Source organism: Chiloscyllium punctatum, chromosome 2, assembly GCF_047496795.1.
Source record: "Chiloscyllium punctatum isolate Juve2018m chromosome 2, sChiPun1.3, whole genome shotgun sequence".
Taxonomy (NCBI): domain Eukaryota; kingdom Metazoa; phylum Chordata; class Chondrichthyes; order Orectolobiformes; family Hemiscylliidae; genus Chiloscyllium; species Chiloscyllium punctatum.
Genome location: NC_092740.1, coordinates 87,689,354 through 87,706,145, shown reverse-complemented (window position 1 = coordinate 87,706,145; position 16,792 = coordinate 87,689,354). Strand labels below are relative to the sequence as shown.

At 38.3% G+C, this 16,792-nt stretch overlaps 1 protein-coding gene across 1 annotated transcript in view; it reads right to left on the bottom strand.

Annotated features, from left to right (window-relative positions):
• vps13a (vacuolar protein sorting 13 homolog A) overlaps positions 1–16,792 on the bottom strand; it is a 419,442-nt gene that overhangs the window by 9,817 nt on the left and 392,833 nt on the right. The window contains exon 69 of the mRNA XM_072585252.1: positions 4,592–4,677. Coding sequence (XP_072441353.1) covers positions 4,592–4,677 — 86 coding nt within the window. The remainder of the gene's footprint in view (positions 1–4,591; positions 4,678–16,792) is intronic.

Below are 16,792 nucleotides of genomic sequence, written 5' to 3'. Positions count from 1 at the left end.
TATTTTGCTCAAGTACTTGGACACTCAGCCACCATCCCACAACAAAACACACATGTGTAAATTTGTGGGATGAATTTGTACTTGCAGAGTTACATTGAACTTTGCTCAAAAACTGCATGAATTCATGTAAGATTCTGTTAATTCATTTTTTAGATTAGAATCAGTCTAAACATTATGGCACTGGCACAGACAACAGCACACCCAATACATTATCTGGGCTGACACTGATTGTTAAAGTTCACTTGAGAATGTAATTTTTAAAACATGTTTTGCGATTTACATATGAAAAAAGTGAAACTAACATGGCCATTCTAACAGATGAGAGACTTAATAAATAATCAAGGTATTTTTCAATGTATAATTTCAGTTAACTGTAAACTTTTTCTATAAATTCTGTGTCTTACAATCATACTCCACAACCACCTGATGAAGGAGCAGTGCTCTGAAAGCTAATGCTTCCAAATAAACCTGTTGAACTATAACCTGGTGTTGTGTGATTTTTAACTCAGCCATAGAAGTTCTCAAATTGTGTCTGAAATTAAAAGTGGCTGTCTGTTGCTGGACCATTAAATCACAGAATTCAGCAACTGATTGTTGTGAAAAGTGGATGTGCTTTTCCTTGCCCTAACCATTCTGCACTATAAAGCATATACCAAAATGACAGTATGGCTCTGCATTTCTGAAGAAGCCTTGATCAGAATATCCTGTCAGAACTGGAGAACTCTCCTATGTAAGCAAAAAGTGTAATGATATTCTGAGAGATTGTCACTCATCAAACAATCCTGCCTAGATTAGCATTTAGCTACGAAAATGTCTGATTTCAAGGAGTATGTGGTTTTGGAATATAACTTTTTGGTGCGGTATTAAAGTACGAAAGGGGGAAAGGATCCCTGAGCATAAGAGGTTGTGAAACAACGTAATTACTGTTCAAAGGGTGGACCATACATACTTAGATGTTAAAAGGGCAAGAGGCGTTAAATGGCATTTGGACCCAATTAGGTGGATAGATAGCAAATAGGAGAGTCCTCTTATGGTCGTGTCTCTACCCCTGGATATAAAAATATGAAAATAAAAAAGACAGCAAATCAGCTACTTCTCTCATGTGGCTTTATGCATGCTCAGATGTCCTTTGAGAGGGAGCATGCAATGAACACTAATATTCTTGATGCTTTGATAAAGGTGATTACTGCAGGAGGTGGAGTGCCTGATCTCCCCTTAACTCTACTTTGATTTTGACCCCTTCTCTCTCACCATACGTCTCTCTCATCTTTGATGGGTATTTTATTAAATTTGATTACTTGGAAACATTGATGATTTAGTGGTGTTCAAAACTGGATATAAAATGCCACAGGTGATATGATGGAAAACAAAATGCCGTTTAGTTATGACAGCATTTCCAGACATTAGAAAAAAAGACAGCAGGTCTGCTGCCGCAGTGGGCTTTGCAGGTAAATTGGTTATTAATTGGAAACACTGATGTTTTAGTGGTGGTGGACAAAAGGCAAATGACATGATCGGGGGGGGGGGGGGCAAGAAACCAAATTGTGTGTACTAGCACTTACGGAAATGAAAGCAAGTCAGTAAGGGCTCTTATCTTAGTTCAAGTCCCACGAACTCCAGTGTGTAATAACATCTCTGAATAGGTTAATTCGTAAATATCAAGCCAGCAAATTTGAGTAATATGGCTCGGACTTTGTTACAGATGTGAATTATTCAAGTAATTTGTTACATAAAAAGTGTTGAAACTAGCGAAGTATCCATGTACAGTTCAGACCAAAGGATCATTTTGGGAATTATGGATGATAGGTTGAATCTCTTTTTCTGAAGGGTGTTTGTGATTTCACAGTGACTGAATAAAAAGATGGTGAATCCCATATTTGAGTCCACAATTCAGTTGCTGAAAGAGAGCTTATGGGTCACCTGGCTGAATGTTAGTGGAAGGATCCACAGGAATCTTGTGCTTTAAAACAGCAGGAACACCAAAAGGAGTCAAAGTGAATTCTGGCCAGGTTCTTTTGGACAGCAAGAATTCTCGATCATTTAAAGAATAACTATGCAAGAAAAATTCCACACCTCCATTCCGACTATCATCGAGTCATACAACAAAAACAGACTCATTAGCCCAACTTATCCATGCCGACCAGATTTTCTAAACTGAATGAATCCCATTTGCCTACATTTGGCTCATATCCCGTTCACGTTTTCCTGTTCATGTACCTGTACTTGCCTCTACCTCTTCCTCTGGCAGCTCATTCAAAATACATACCACCCTGTGTGTGGAAAAGTTGCTCCTCGGGCCCCTTTTAAATCTTTTCCCTCTCATCTTAAACTTATGGCCTCTAGTTTTGGATACCCCTCCCCGGCAGAAAAAGATCTTTGCTATTCAACCTATCCATGTCCCTCATGATTGTGTAAACCTCAAAGGTCACTCCTCAGCTTCCGACGCTCCTGGGAACAAAATCCCAGCCTCTCCTTATAACTCAAACCCCCCTGTCTCAGAAATATCCCTGTAAATGTTTTTTGCACCCTTTCCCATTCAATAAGTTCCTTGCTATAATAGGGAGATTGTACGCAATACTTTAAATATGGCCTTATCAATGTCCTGTATTCAATACACGCCTAGCATATCAAATACCTTCTTCACCACTCTGTATCAAAATGGATAGCCTTATATTTACCTACATTATATTCATTATGCCATGTCTTGCCCACTAATTCAGCCTGTCCAAATCTGTCAAAACCTCTCTATATCATCCCTCACAACACATTCTCACCTACTTTTTATCATCTGCATACTCGGAACTATTACATTTGTTCCTCACATCCAAATCATTCTCATGGATAATGGCTAGAAAATCTGTTTATTGTGATGTTGTTTTGAGGGATAAAATTGGTTTGGACGTTATGAATAATTCTTCTACTCTTCAAAACACATCCACCGGACTGGGTAGACAGTATCTCCATAAGACCTATGAGTAAATCATTTAATCCAGGGGAAACAATCTTTCTGTGTCAACCCTACCAAGTTCCTTCAGAATCTTGTATGTTTCAATAGGTTACTGTTCAGTCTCCTATACTCAAAGTATAAGTCCAATTTACTCAACTTTTCATATGGCTTTTCTGTCAGGCAGAAGCTCGAACACAAGCACCAACAGGTTCAAGAATAGCTCCATCCCTGCTGTTATTCGACTGATGAATGGACTCTCTAACATCATATAATGTTGATCTTGCTTCACACACTTTGTGTACAGTGCAATCTATACTCTGTTTAAGCACCCTATATTCTTTATATCCTTGCTTACTATGATCTGCCTGTATTGCTTGCAAACAAAGCTTTTCACTGTACTTAAGTACACATGATCATAATAAATTAAATCAAATGACACTCTCTCTACACATGGTATCAGACTAATGAACCTTCTCTGATCTACCGCCAATGCCAGTATATCTTTTCTTAGATAAGGGTCTCAAAATAGTTCACAAAATTCCCGTTGTGGTCTGACTAGTGTCTTGCATTGTTTATGCAAAACTTCGCTACTTTATATTCCTTCCCTTTGAAATAAAGGCCTGCACTGTATTTGCGCTCTCTACCAGCTGAAACTTTTTATGGTTTTTCTCCATTTAAATAATATACAGCTCCTCTCTATACTTGTGCCAAAGTGCATAATCTTACATTTCACCACATTATATTCTATCCATTTTTGTCCACTTGCTTAGCTTGTCTATATCCTTCTGCAGACCCCGTCTTCCTCAGCACTTGCCTCCGGTCTATTTCTGTGTCATCTAAAAACTGGGCTGTAGTACACTCACTTTCCTCATTCAAGTCATCTACATATACATTGTAAATATTTGCAGCCCCAGTATTGATCCCTGTGACAAACCACAAGTTACAGATTGCAGCCTGAAAATGCTTCCCCTTTCTCAGCTTTGTCTTCTATTAGTTAGTCAACCCTCTTATCCATGCTAATATACTACCTCCAACATCATGGAGCCCAGTGTGTGCTATCATATCAGAGGTCTTGTGAAAATCTATATACTGCTTCTACTGGTTCCCCTTTATCTATTCTGCTTGCTACCTCCTCAAAAATTCTAATGCAATGGTCAGGCATGATTCCCCTTCATGAAGCTATACTGACTACTTGATTACATTATGCATTTCTAGATGCTCTGCTATTTCATCTTTTAAAGTAAGAATGGGTTAAGCTAATTGGCCTATAGTTACCTATTTTGTTTTGTCTCCTCCCCTTTGAAAATAAAGGTGTTACACTGGCAGTGTTCCAATCCTCTGGGACTTTCCAGAAGCTAAGGGTTCCTGGAAGATTACTACCAGTGCAGCCACATTGTTCTCCTGAGCATTGTGACAGATGACATAGTCCAGTAAAATTGCATGCAACCAAGTGCTCCCTATTCAATCACCTAATTTTGTACCATTTTCTTATTGACCCCAAATAAAAGCTTATAAACGTAACAACTCCATACCACTGGTTTGGAATTTTGCAAATGCAATTGAAATTTGATTACAAAGAGCAGAACAATATGTGAGCATTTGAAAAACAGATTTTTCAAATCCATGTAAAGTTTATGATCTTACCTTTTTGTAATCATAAACAAGTCTGAATCATTAATCATCTTATGCCCAAAGTACTTGCATTTGGCAAATCTTCCATTTTCAATTTTCTAAGGAAAATAGATAGCAATGGTAAAACAAAGTATACATTTTCATTTCAATGCATTGTAAAATGTACTAGGAGAAAGTGAGGACTGTAAATGCTGGAGATCAGAGTCGAAGAGTGTGATACAGGAAAAGCAGAGCCAGTCAGGCAGCATCTGCGGAACAGAAGAATTGACGTTTCGGGTATAAGCCCTTCATCAGGGCCGTTCCTGATGAAGGGCTTTTGCCCAAAACGTCAATTCTTCTGTTCCGCAGATGCTGCCTGACTGGCTCTGCTTTTCCTGTATCACACTCTTCGACTGCAACATAAAACATTTAAATTACCTTATTAAATGTGCCACGGAACATGAAATTTAACAATTTTTATTTGTCAATAATAATGTAACATTTACAATTCAAGATAATAAACATTGCACAAATATATAGTATAAAAACTTGAATTAGCCTTGGTCAATATTCAAACTCACCCACCCTCACAATATTGCAACCACGGTGCTTTTTATTTGTGGCATAAACAATTATCTTTAAGGGAGAAATTAACCTTAAACAACTGTAATGATTTAAAATAGCCTAACAACAGCATCCCTTGTATGAGCTAACCACAAGGCTAAACTAAGAAATATTGTGGAGGAGAAACCATGACAGTGTAAGTTTCTATGAACTTGAAACTTGTTGCCATTGTACAGAACCTTGGTGAGATCACAGCTGGAATACTGTGTGCAGTTTTGGTCTCCTTGTCTGTACAAGAATGGGAATGGCATACAAAGAACGACTGGATTAATTATGATTATGTTTACTTGGTGAGAACACATCTGGCACTTCTTGTGCCATTCTGGTCCTCTTACCCAAGGAAGGATATACTTTTCATGAAGAGAGTGCAACAGAGTTTCACCAGGCTAATTCCTGTGTTGTTGGGATTGTCCTATGAGGAAAGCATGAAGAGACTGGGACTGTATTTTCTACAGCTAAAAGAATGAAGCGAGATTTCATAGAAACATATAAAATTCTACCAGGACTGGACAGCATAAATGCAGGAAGAATGTACCCATTGATCAGCATGTCCAGAACCAGGACTAACAGTCAAAGGATGCAGGGTAAGCCATTTAGGATGGCGAAGAGGAGAAATTTCTCCACCCAGAGAGTGGTGAGCCTGTGGAATTGAATGTTTTCAAGAATAAGTTAATGGGATCCAGGAGAATGGGAGAAAGGAAGAATGGGGTACAGAGTTGAATGATTAACCATAATCATATTGAATGGCAGAGCAGACTTGATGGACCAAATGAGCTTACTCCTGCTCCCATTTTCTGTGTTTGTATGAATCAAAGTTAAAAATGAAAGCAGTAGGAACTAAAAATTATTTTACCCTCAAAAATGATGTTCCACAAGCACTGAATAATTATATATGATTAAACAATACAACCTAATTACAGAAAATGAATTAGCATTCCAATTAAAGGTCAGTGTTCGATAATTGGTTGATGTCAGTTGAGAACCAGTTCTATCAGACTAGAACTTAATTACCTAAGCAAATAATTGCAAGACTATCATTGAATCAGTAGTAGCTAAATGGAACACCTTACTTTGATGCGATTTTCCATTTCTGAGGAAGGAAAAAGATTGGTTATCCGCTTGAAAGTCCAGTTCTGAACTGCTGATCACTAGAGCACTATGAAGTAATACAGAAACCCCCGAAATGGAATCTGGCTTCTTCACATACAGTACTTGGTCTCTGAAAAACCTAGTATGAAAATAGTGTACTTTACAGAGTCAACTGTATGGGAAATGTTCAACTTATTAGCGGTCAAAAGCTTCAATAGTCATTTAAGTAAGTTTTGAAGTAGTCATATTGGACTTGAAACATTAATTATTTGTCTCCATTCATTTTTCAGCATTTTCTGGTTTTACCACAAATTCCAGCTTCTGTAATATTTTGCTTTTACCTGATTTGAATATGATTTAGTAAGCTTATAAAACTATATCTGCAGTATATGGGCTAAAAGAAAACCCATTTACAGAATCAAAATAGTTTCTTAAGGACAACTAGGAATAAGCAATAAACACTGGACCAGACAGTGATACCTACATTCCATGAGTACAAAATGAGAGATTGGGAAAGGTAACTGGGATGATAAATGAGCTTGTTAGTGCCATTAAAATGATCTGCCAAAAATATCTACTGCAAGTAATTTAAAAATGTAATGCTCATATCATTGACCAGAACAGAACAAAATTTCTTCCAATGTAAATATTGTCAGGACAAAGGCATTGTTTTCATCTCCACCACGAATTCTGTTTCCTAGTTACCAATTGTCTATCTCTCTCTCTCTCCCCCAATTTTGTGAGGCCAAAAAAAATTGTACCTACCTTGACGTCACTGAATTTCTAATCACACATCTGGATCATCAAGTCTATTCCCACCTCAATAACATCACTCCACTGTGTCTCTTCCTCGGAGCAACTGCTCTGTAACCCTTTGTTCTTTTAGACTTGATAGTTCCAATTCTGGCTTGGTAAATGTGGTCATTCAAAACTACTGCTTGTGCCCTAACTCTCACTACCTTCACTTACCAACTTATGCTTGTTCTGTTGATTGATTCCTAGTCAAGTTTCAATGCCTTGCTGTCAAACTCCTCCATGGCTTTGGCCATTGCTATTTCTAATTTCCTTCAGCCTGTTAACCCTCAGAGATATCTGTTAACTCTGATCTTCAGCATCCTGGATTTTAACTGTTCCACCATGCCTTCAGTTGCCAAAGTACCAAGTTCTGAAATCTCCCAAATCTCTGATTCTACCCTCCCTAAATGTGTTCCATAAAACCTACTACTTTGTCCAAGCTTTTGGTCATTTTTCTGAACATCTCTATGTCAGAGAAATTTCAAGAGCTACATTTCGCTAATTGGGAAAGAATGCCAAGAAACACAAGAACACGAGATAGGATCATGATTAGACCAATTAGCTTATCAAAACTACTCGACTATCCAATAAGATCTTGGCTGATTTTGAACTTCAACTTTATTTTCCTGTCTGTTTTCATATTCCTTAATACCCTGAAAATATTTTAAAAAGTCTATTCAAGCATTAAATTTATTCAATAATTGAGTATTCACAATCATCTGGCTGAAAAGTCCAACCTTTTGAGCGAAGAAATTGCTACTCTGTTCTAAGTGCTCTGTTCTCTACCCCTGTTAAATCACTGTGTCCTCATGTTTAGACTCCCCAGGCAGCAGGGACAAATTCTGTTTAACTTGACAAGTCCCTCCAGAATCTTATGTTTCAATGAGATCACTTCTCCTTCTTCTAAATCCCAGAGGAGAAGCACTTGGTCAGCAAGGGGAAGAAAATCTCTCTGAAGCTTGAGATTCCAAATAGAAAAATAAATCTTTTCACCCTTTGAAGCACTGAGCTAGATGTTACCACAAATAGAATACATACTTCCTGGTTTTGTACAGTTGTATGCCTCAATCAACCTTTTGGAGGCAATAAGCTGCAGAAGAGAGACAATATCCAGATAACTGGCATGGTGGCTCAGTGGTTAGCACTGCTGCCTTACAGTATTAGGACCCAGTTTCAATTCCAGCCTTGGATGACTGTCTGCGTGCAGTTTGCATGTTCTCCCTGTATCTGAGTGGGTTGCCTCCCACAGTTCAAAGATGTGCAGGTTAGATGAATTGGCCATGCTGAATTGCCCTGTAGTGCCCAGTGATGTATAGGCTAGATGGATTTGCTATGGTAAATGCTGGGTTATGGGGACAGAATGGGTATATGTGGAATGAAGTTTGGAGTGTCAGTGCAGACTTGATGGGCTCTTTCTGTAGTGTGGGGATTTTATGATTCGAATCAAAGATTTTACAATTTATACTGTGTTTTCCAGAGCTGTTTTCCACCAGTTTCAACAATTTTTTTTTGTATATAAAGCGTTCTTCTTTTGAAGACCACGTGTAGTATATAACTTTTCATCTGGAAATTTACAGTAGAAAACTTAAGAGCTTTCCCTAAGGACAGAATGGAAGAATTTTAATTATATCAAGTAATGCCAAACGTAACGATTACTTTATGCCTTACCAACATTACCAGAAAGAAATTTAGTTTTAGACAAGGCTTGCTAACGTACTGCATTGGTCAATTATACATTGTTAGCTCCAAGAGTCCAACAAAAAGCCAACATAGAGATGGAGTGTTTCATATCGGGATGCTAACAATTTCATCCATACACCAACAATGACCTTTATGGATTTGGAGACAGAACTATTAATCCTATTCTCATCTGGGCCCTTGTTGCAGAGACACAAATACAATGAGGAATAATTTGTGTAGGAATGTGGCCACAAAAATGCCCATGTTCAATGGAGACTATATAATGTATTAGTGAGATCAAGCAGAGTTAAAGTGAACAGAGGTCAGAGTCATCCATCGTTTGAATGGATCGCCGTTTGAGATCTGGCAGTTGTCTAATGGACAGTACTGTCAATTGCTATATCTTCATACCTTTGTTTTTGCCCTGAACGCTGACATTTCGTGCGAATATACAAACCCATGACAATGAATGTGAATGGGCCACTCGGCCCTTCAACCCTGCTTTGCCATTCAAATAAGACCATAACTGTCTGATTTCAATCTCAAATCTACATTCCCACAGATCCCTGATCATCTTTCATCTCATTTGTAATCAAGAACCTACATTTGCCTTAAAAATGTTTAAAGATTCTTCATCCACTGCCCTTTAAGGAAGGGAATTCCAAAGATGTTCAACCCTTAGACAGAAAGAATATCCTCATCTGTTTTAAATGGTGACCCCTTATTTTTAAATTGTGACATTTTGTTCTAAATTCTCCCACAAGAGGAAAAATCCTTTCAACATTCACTTGGTGAAATCCCCTTAAAGACTTCAATTTTAAGTTACCTCTGACTCTTCTAAACTCCAGTGGATACATGTCTAGTCAGTCTAGCATTTCCTCATAAAGCAATCCATTCATTCCAGGTGTCAGTCATAGAGTCATACAGTATGGAAACAGATTCTTTGGTCCAACTCATCCAAGCCAACTAATTTCCCAAACTAAGCTACTCCCATTTTGCCTGCATTTGGCCCATATTCCTCTAAACCTTTCTGATTCATGTACCAGTCTAAATGCATTCTAAATGCTGCAACTGTGCCTGTCTCTACCATATCCTCAAGCAGTTCATTGCACATATGCATCACCCGGTGTGTTCCTCAGGTCCCTTTTAAATCTTACCCCTCTCACCTTAAACCTGTGCTTTCTGGTTTTGAACTCCCTTTCCCCTAGGGAAAAGACCTTTGTTATTCACCTTGTCAATGCCACTCATGATTTTCTAAATCTCTATAAGATCACCCTTCAGTCTCCTCTGCTTTAGTGAAAAAAGTTTAGTTTAGTAAATCTTCTCTGAACTGCTTCCAAAACAACTTCCTTCTATAAGTATGGTCACCAGCATTTTACATAGTTCTCCAGATGCAGTCTCACCTGTTTTCCACATAACTGATGTATGACCTCGCTAATCTTTCATTCAATTCCCCTCGCAATAAAACATAGCATTCAATTAGCTTTCTTAATTATTTACTGTTCCTGAATACTAACCTTCTGTCAGTCACGTACTAGAACATCCAGATCTCTCCACATCTCGGATGTCTGCAACCACTCATCACTTAGATGATTTTATATCCTTTCTGCCGGAATGGATTAATTTCACACTTTCCCACATTATACACCATTTGCCGGATCTTTGCCCACTCACTTAACCTATCTATATCTCTTTTCAGTCTCAGGTTCTCTTTGGAACTCACTTTATTACCTATTTTTGAGTCATGAGCCAACCTGGCTAATACCTAATTCAAGCGATTTTCTTTCTCCAACTACAAATGGTCTATTGTATTCTAGAACTATGTAAATCTGAAATAAAATCAAAGTACTTGGAAAAGATAGTAGGTTTGGCAGCATTTGTGGAGAGACAGAGTTAATGTTTCAAATCCATAATCACTCTTCTTTGAAACTACAGTCTTATAATGTCTTGTGGCTCAGTTTAGTGGGCTTGCTACAGCACTTGTGACATCTTTCGCAGCTCGAGTTCTCTCATCTACACCATAATTACAGTTCACAGGAAAAAATGTCCTTAATCTGAAGTTCTGCTAAGCAATATCATTTGCATTAAGAGTGCCTGGCTAGGAAGGAGTTAAAATTATGGTCAATTTGCTTTTGTAACCTTTTGTGTGCAGTGAATTTACTGACATTCTAGAGGAAACTAGTTACAATGTAAACACCAAACACTATATTTTCTATTATCTTTGTTTCTTCATATAAATAAGGTTATTGCAATGTGTGGTTTATTTTTATGAACATTGATCTGACTACACTAGTAGTCTAAGCTGAAATTCTTGGTAGGACAAAATTATTGTACTATTCTACCTCTGCTCCAGTAGTGTGAATCCATAATCATGCCAGCAAAAGGTGTCACTGGCAGTCACAGTTCCGATCCTGCATTCAGGCAGTCAGGAAATTATTCTTTTCAATGATGACTTTGGGATGATTTCATCACCGAGTAGCAAAGCAACATTTTGAAAAGGTATTGCTAGCTCCTGAATTGCAGAGGTGCCCAGGATAAGGAGCTAAGCAAAACACTGATTTTCTAGAACATCAAAATGTTAGGCAAAGTCTGATGAGCTCAGTGAAAATTAAGCTAACTAGTATTTCCCATATCTGTTCAGTCTTGTTTTGCTGGCATGTCTTTTCCCATAAACTGAGGTAATTACTTATATACCTCTGTTAACAGAGAAAAGTCAAGTGTTTGCTTGAGATAAACACAACTAATAATTTTAACCATGACCAACACATTTAACCAAGTGATAAAACCTAATATAACCAAGGGAAATATGAATGTTTAACAGTACTATAAATTCTTTTAATGAGAAACCAGTCATTGCTGACTGTATACTCTCTTCAAATTAACAAATTTACATTAATTATATGAATAACTACATTGAACTATCTTTCTCTCCTCAATGGATCAATTATCAAAAAGTTAACAAGGTTCACTCACATCTTTTATGTTATGACTTCCTTCTCTTGATCCTCCACTTCTTAAGGCAGCATCCTGCTAGAGATGTTTTTACCAGTTGGAGCAGCCCATCGCTCATTTAGAGTTACACTGAGGAAATTCCATCTATTCTCATCAGTGTCTACTTACATACAATCATTAAGAGTGCCTGGCTAGGAAGGAGTTAAAATTATGGTCAATTTGCTTTTGTAACCTTTTGTGTGCAGTGAATTTACTGACATTCTAGAAAAAACTAGTTACAATGTAAACACCAAAGACTATATTTTCTACTATCTTTGTCCATGTGGGGTGTATGGGGTTTTCAGATAGATGTAATCCAATTGTATTTTCAATTAGCTGTAGGCTACATTAAGGATGGACTGGAATCATTGCTAGGAGGAAGTGGGTACTGCAGATGCTGGAGATGAAAGTCAAGATTTGAGAGGTGCTGGAAAAGCACAGCAGGTCAGACAGCATCCGAGGAGCAGGAAAATCAATGTTTCAGGCAAAAGCCCTTCAGGAATGAGGCTGGCAGCCTCGGAGGTGGAGAGATAAATGAAAGGGGGGTGGGCATGGGGAGCCCATCTACACTTCTTATTGCTGGCTCCAGTGCCACATACTGCACACTGTATTAGGTGGCAGGCAAAACGGTAGAGAAATGATGAACATAACAGGGTGGAAGTCTTCCTTGACAAAGGTAGCAGCCAGGGCAGAAGGAGTCCAAGTGCCTCAAGTGACATTCATGGTTAGGACCAAAGATGTGCTCACACCTCATGTGTGGATATGGTTGCTGGTGTACTAGCTATGGATCAAACAACAAGGGAAGGAAAGATCCCTTGGTTGACAACCCAACTAGGACAGGAAACTCTGAATCCAAACCTATGGCTATGGTTGCTGCCCCAGTTTGCTAGCCCATGACAGACAAACTCCAGGCTGAAAGATTGGGATCAGTTAGTGTAAGCTCCTGAATTGCAGCGGTGCCCAGGATAAGGACTTAAGCAAATGCTGGTCTCACTGCCACCCGGTTGGCTTGTACAGTTAAGGGTCATTATTTGGTATGACCAAACTGTGACTTTAAAAGTTCAGGGAAAAAAAGGGGAAATATTCTGAAACTCCTTGTTGGAACATGAGAAGAATACTAGAGTCTGGTTATACCAGTCACCCCCAATGTGCCTAGCCCTGGTGGCCCATGAGCTCGCCAGATTAGAGAACGATGTTATGGGCCAGAGTGAGGTTTGCTTCTGACAGCAAGGAAATGTGACAGAATACAATGCCAGCTACCACCTCTGTTGGTCAGGAGACCTCAAATGAAATGCCTCCTCTATGTCAGTTTCATGATGAAGAATGCTTTACTTCTAAACTTTAAAAGATTGCCCATCAGCCATTCTATCTCTGCACCACCCCCTTCAAGATCAGGAGCATGGAATCATCATCAGTTTTTATTGGTTAACCTGACAAACGCAGGTTTTACAGAGCTCCATGATGCCCAGGCTCAAGGGCAAGATGGTCATCCTTGACTACTTTAATGCCAGAGTTGGCAATGACAACCTGGAAGGAAGGGGCTGCTTGGAAACAACAGGCTGAGACCCTGCAAGGGGAAACTGTTGTCTACCCCTTGGAGTTCTGCAGAGGAAAACACCTTTCCATAACTGACACCTTCTTTGAACAAAAAAAACTGCTTCTGACCAAATGGATATCTCCTTGCTCTAACAGTGGCACCAAACAGACTACATCTTGGTGTACCGATGACACCTGCAAACTAGAGTACTGCCGAATGTTGACTGTCATACAGGTCACAGGTTTGTTTGCTCAAAACTGAGCTTCCAGATCAATGAAACTGAGCTTCCAGATCTAAGCCCAAGAACGACCTGGAAATAAACAAAAGCAACCTGCAAGCCTCATTTTACAGATATAGGGGTTGAACAACCTTGCACACTTGATTGGAACACCCTTTTTTCATGGCTGATATCTTTGTGGAAGAAATCTGGAAATCCATCATTATTGCAGTACTAATTACCTCTAAAGACATCAGACCCTGCACTTAGAAGACTTATTTGATGAAAATGATATAGAAATCCAAAAATCACCTCATCAGTCTCACCTATCTTGATCAGCCAGCAAAGAGAAAAAGTGGATCATATTTGTGAAAAAAAAAATCAACTGTATACTGAAACTGGTGACATGAAAAGCTTAATGTAACACTTAAATCTGTCAATGGACAGCTTATCGAACCAAAAACCCTTTGAGAAGCACCAAAGGTAAGATACTATGCATTGACAAGGAGTGTGTCCTGGTCAGAGCACTTTGACTTGAGCACCAAAGACACAGTAGATGATACTACCATTAACCACAAAGAAAAACTGGATAAGAGCTCAACCCTGGAGGAAACAGATGGCCACCAACCTGAACATCAACAAAGCCCCGAAGTCAATGGAATTCCACTTGAAATCTAAAAGCATTGTAACCCCACTCTAGACACCAAAGTGTTTGAGCTTTCTATGGTCTCCTGGGAATAGAACAGGATACCATAGGATGTGTGTTTCTGTTATTGCCACCTTATACAAAATCAAAGAAGAAATGTCAGGTTGCTCTAACTAGTGTGGGATCAGCTTCCTTTCTATTGCTGGAATGTTGCTGTCTGGAATACCTCTGAACAGGGCTGTACCTACTAGTATGGACAAAACATCTCCAAAGAGCCAGTACAGTTTCAGAGTAAACAGAGGCACCATAGCCAGTGTATCTCCCTTCAGATAAATCTAAGAAGAGCATTGAGGCCAAACATTATTCTTGTATGCCTTGGTGAGATCTTTGATACATTGTGCAGAGATGGACTTTGGAAAACCCTCAGTAAACCTGGATGCTCAGAATCTGTATGATGATGAAGCAGTTTCCTAAAAAAATAGTGCAGACAAGTCAAGCACCACAAGACGCTGCCCTGACTCTATTCACTATGTTCTTCAGCACGATGCTTCAGCAGGCAATGGAGGACGTTAGGAAGGGAATTTATATATGCTTCAAGATTGATTAAGGTCTTTTCAACCTGTGGTGTCTTCAAAAACATGAAAGGTGCATGAAAACTTCAGTGGACCTTTCATTGTGATTGTATTCTCCTGGCCCTCAATCAGACCTGCAACGGATAACAAATTTTTCTGAGACAGCACAACTCTTTGGACTAAAAATCAGGTAAGAAAAAAAATGAAAGTTTTGTATCATCCCAGACTCCAAAAAGAAAATAGACAAAGCAGTTTGGTCATTCAGGGAATGAAATTAGAAGCTGTCAAGTAATTTACCTATTTAGGAATTGACATCTCACTTGATGTTATCATAGACAAAGAAGTGAATGATGGGTTTTCAAAAGCACATTCCACTACAAATGTGTGGAGCATACAATATCCATGGTAGTCACCATCCTTCTGTATGGCATGAATTCTTTACTGCCATTATGTATGCCTTCCACAGGCTTCCATAGCATCATCAAAATCTGCGAGCTGGACTGCATCACAAATTTTGAAGTTCTAGTAACAGCCAACACCTCCAGGACAAGGTTTTTCTCCTCAGAGGTGGGCAACAGTAGTCTACCCAAGATGTGTACAGAGAGCTGACCACTGATAAATGCAACAGAGGTCCCACTCAAATGTTTCAAGGACTCTTTGAAGAAGTCTCCCTATGTTTGCCACATTGACAATGGTCAGTAGGAAGCATTGGCCATAGTTCATAATGACTTGAGATGCTACATCAGGAAAGCTATAGACAGTTGGAGACTGAGCGAAGGGCCAACATGAAATAAAAAAAGGTGGATCCAAAGGCAAGTACACCTTTACCTGCACCCAGTGAGAGGAAATCTGCCAGTCATGGATAGGCCAGTGGCCTACAACTGATGATTTACAATTTTCCAAGAACAGTCATCTCTGAAGAAATGTCGAGTGAGTAATGCCAGAGTACATCCTCCAACTGAACCAGGCAAAAAACAAAATCTTGAATGGAGATGTAGATTTAGTTGTGATATCAATATAATTTGATAGCATAAAAAATAATTATTAAAAATCAGAAGAAATTGGTGAGTGTCTAATCTGGATCAGTTCAAACATGCAAATATCCTGCAAATACTACTTTCTCAGATTGTGATATAATTATTCTTCTTAATATGTTAAGTAGTGAACTTTTAAGCATCTTTACAATTTGTCACACAATATATTTCATATAATTATTTTACATCAGCTGATGGTTATGAGCAATAACAAATTCCACAAATACTGATAACACCTAGTTATTTTATGCTAGATAGCATATTAGTACATTTACTTCTGAAAACTATTTTAAGATCAAAAAGGTACCGTTTTATTTTTAATATTAATGAGGAAGTTTATACCTTATTTCTGGAAAGTATGCATTTTATACTCCAGAATCTTGTCAGTGATATGATAGAAATTTTAAAAATCTTTTTAAATCTATGATTACATACCAACATAATGTAACTCAGAAATGAGAATTCTCTCATAGTGACTAAATCTTCTTGCCTTCTTGGTCACAGTATATCCAAGACTAGAGCTACAAGGTTAATCAGAACATAACTAGACAGCATTTAAAATAGTTTATTGTTTCCATACAGACTTCATTAACATTACCTTTCTAAACTAACTCTTCTTCCCACTCTCATTTCATTTCATAATTTCCAATTCATTCTTCAAAACTGTGAAAACTCAGCACCCTCAATTTTGCTTTAGGATTTAAAAATTCATCAGCATTTTGTATTTCACCACACATTATTTTATAATTTCAAATTTAGTGATGCTTTACACTATGAACCTTGTCCTTTATGGCTCTACAATTCCAAGGAATCTCAGTGTCGATAGTGAACCAGGAAACGTTTGGGACGGAAAAGCTAATTTTTATTAACTTCCTCTGATTTTGAAGCTTAACAGAACATAACTTGTTTATGATTGTTAACAATATTGGTTCTTAACTTTCAACAATGATTTTTAAATTTTGTGATCATGAAATTTCAAGACAAATTATGTTGAAATTTAAATTCACCAAATGGTTTCCAAAAACAATTGTGTTGGTTTGGTTTAGATA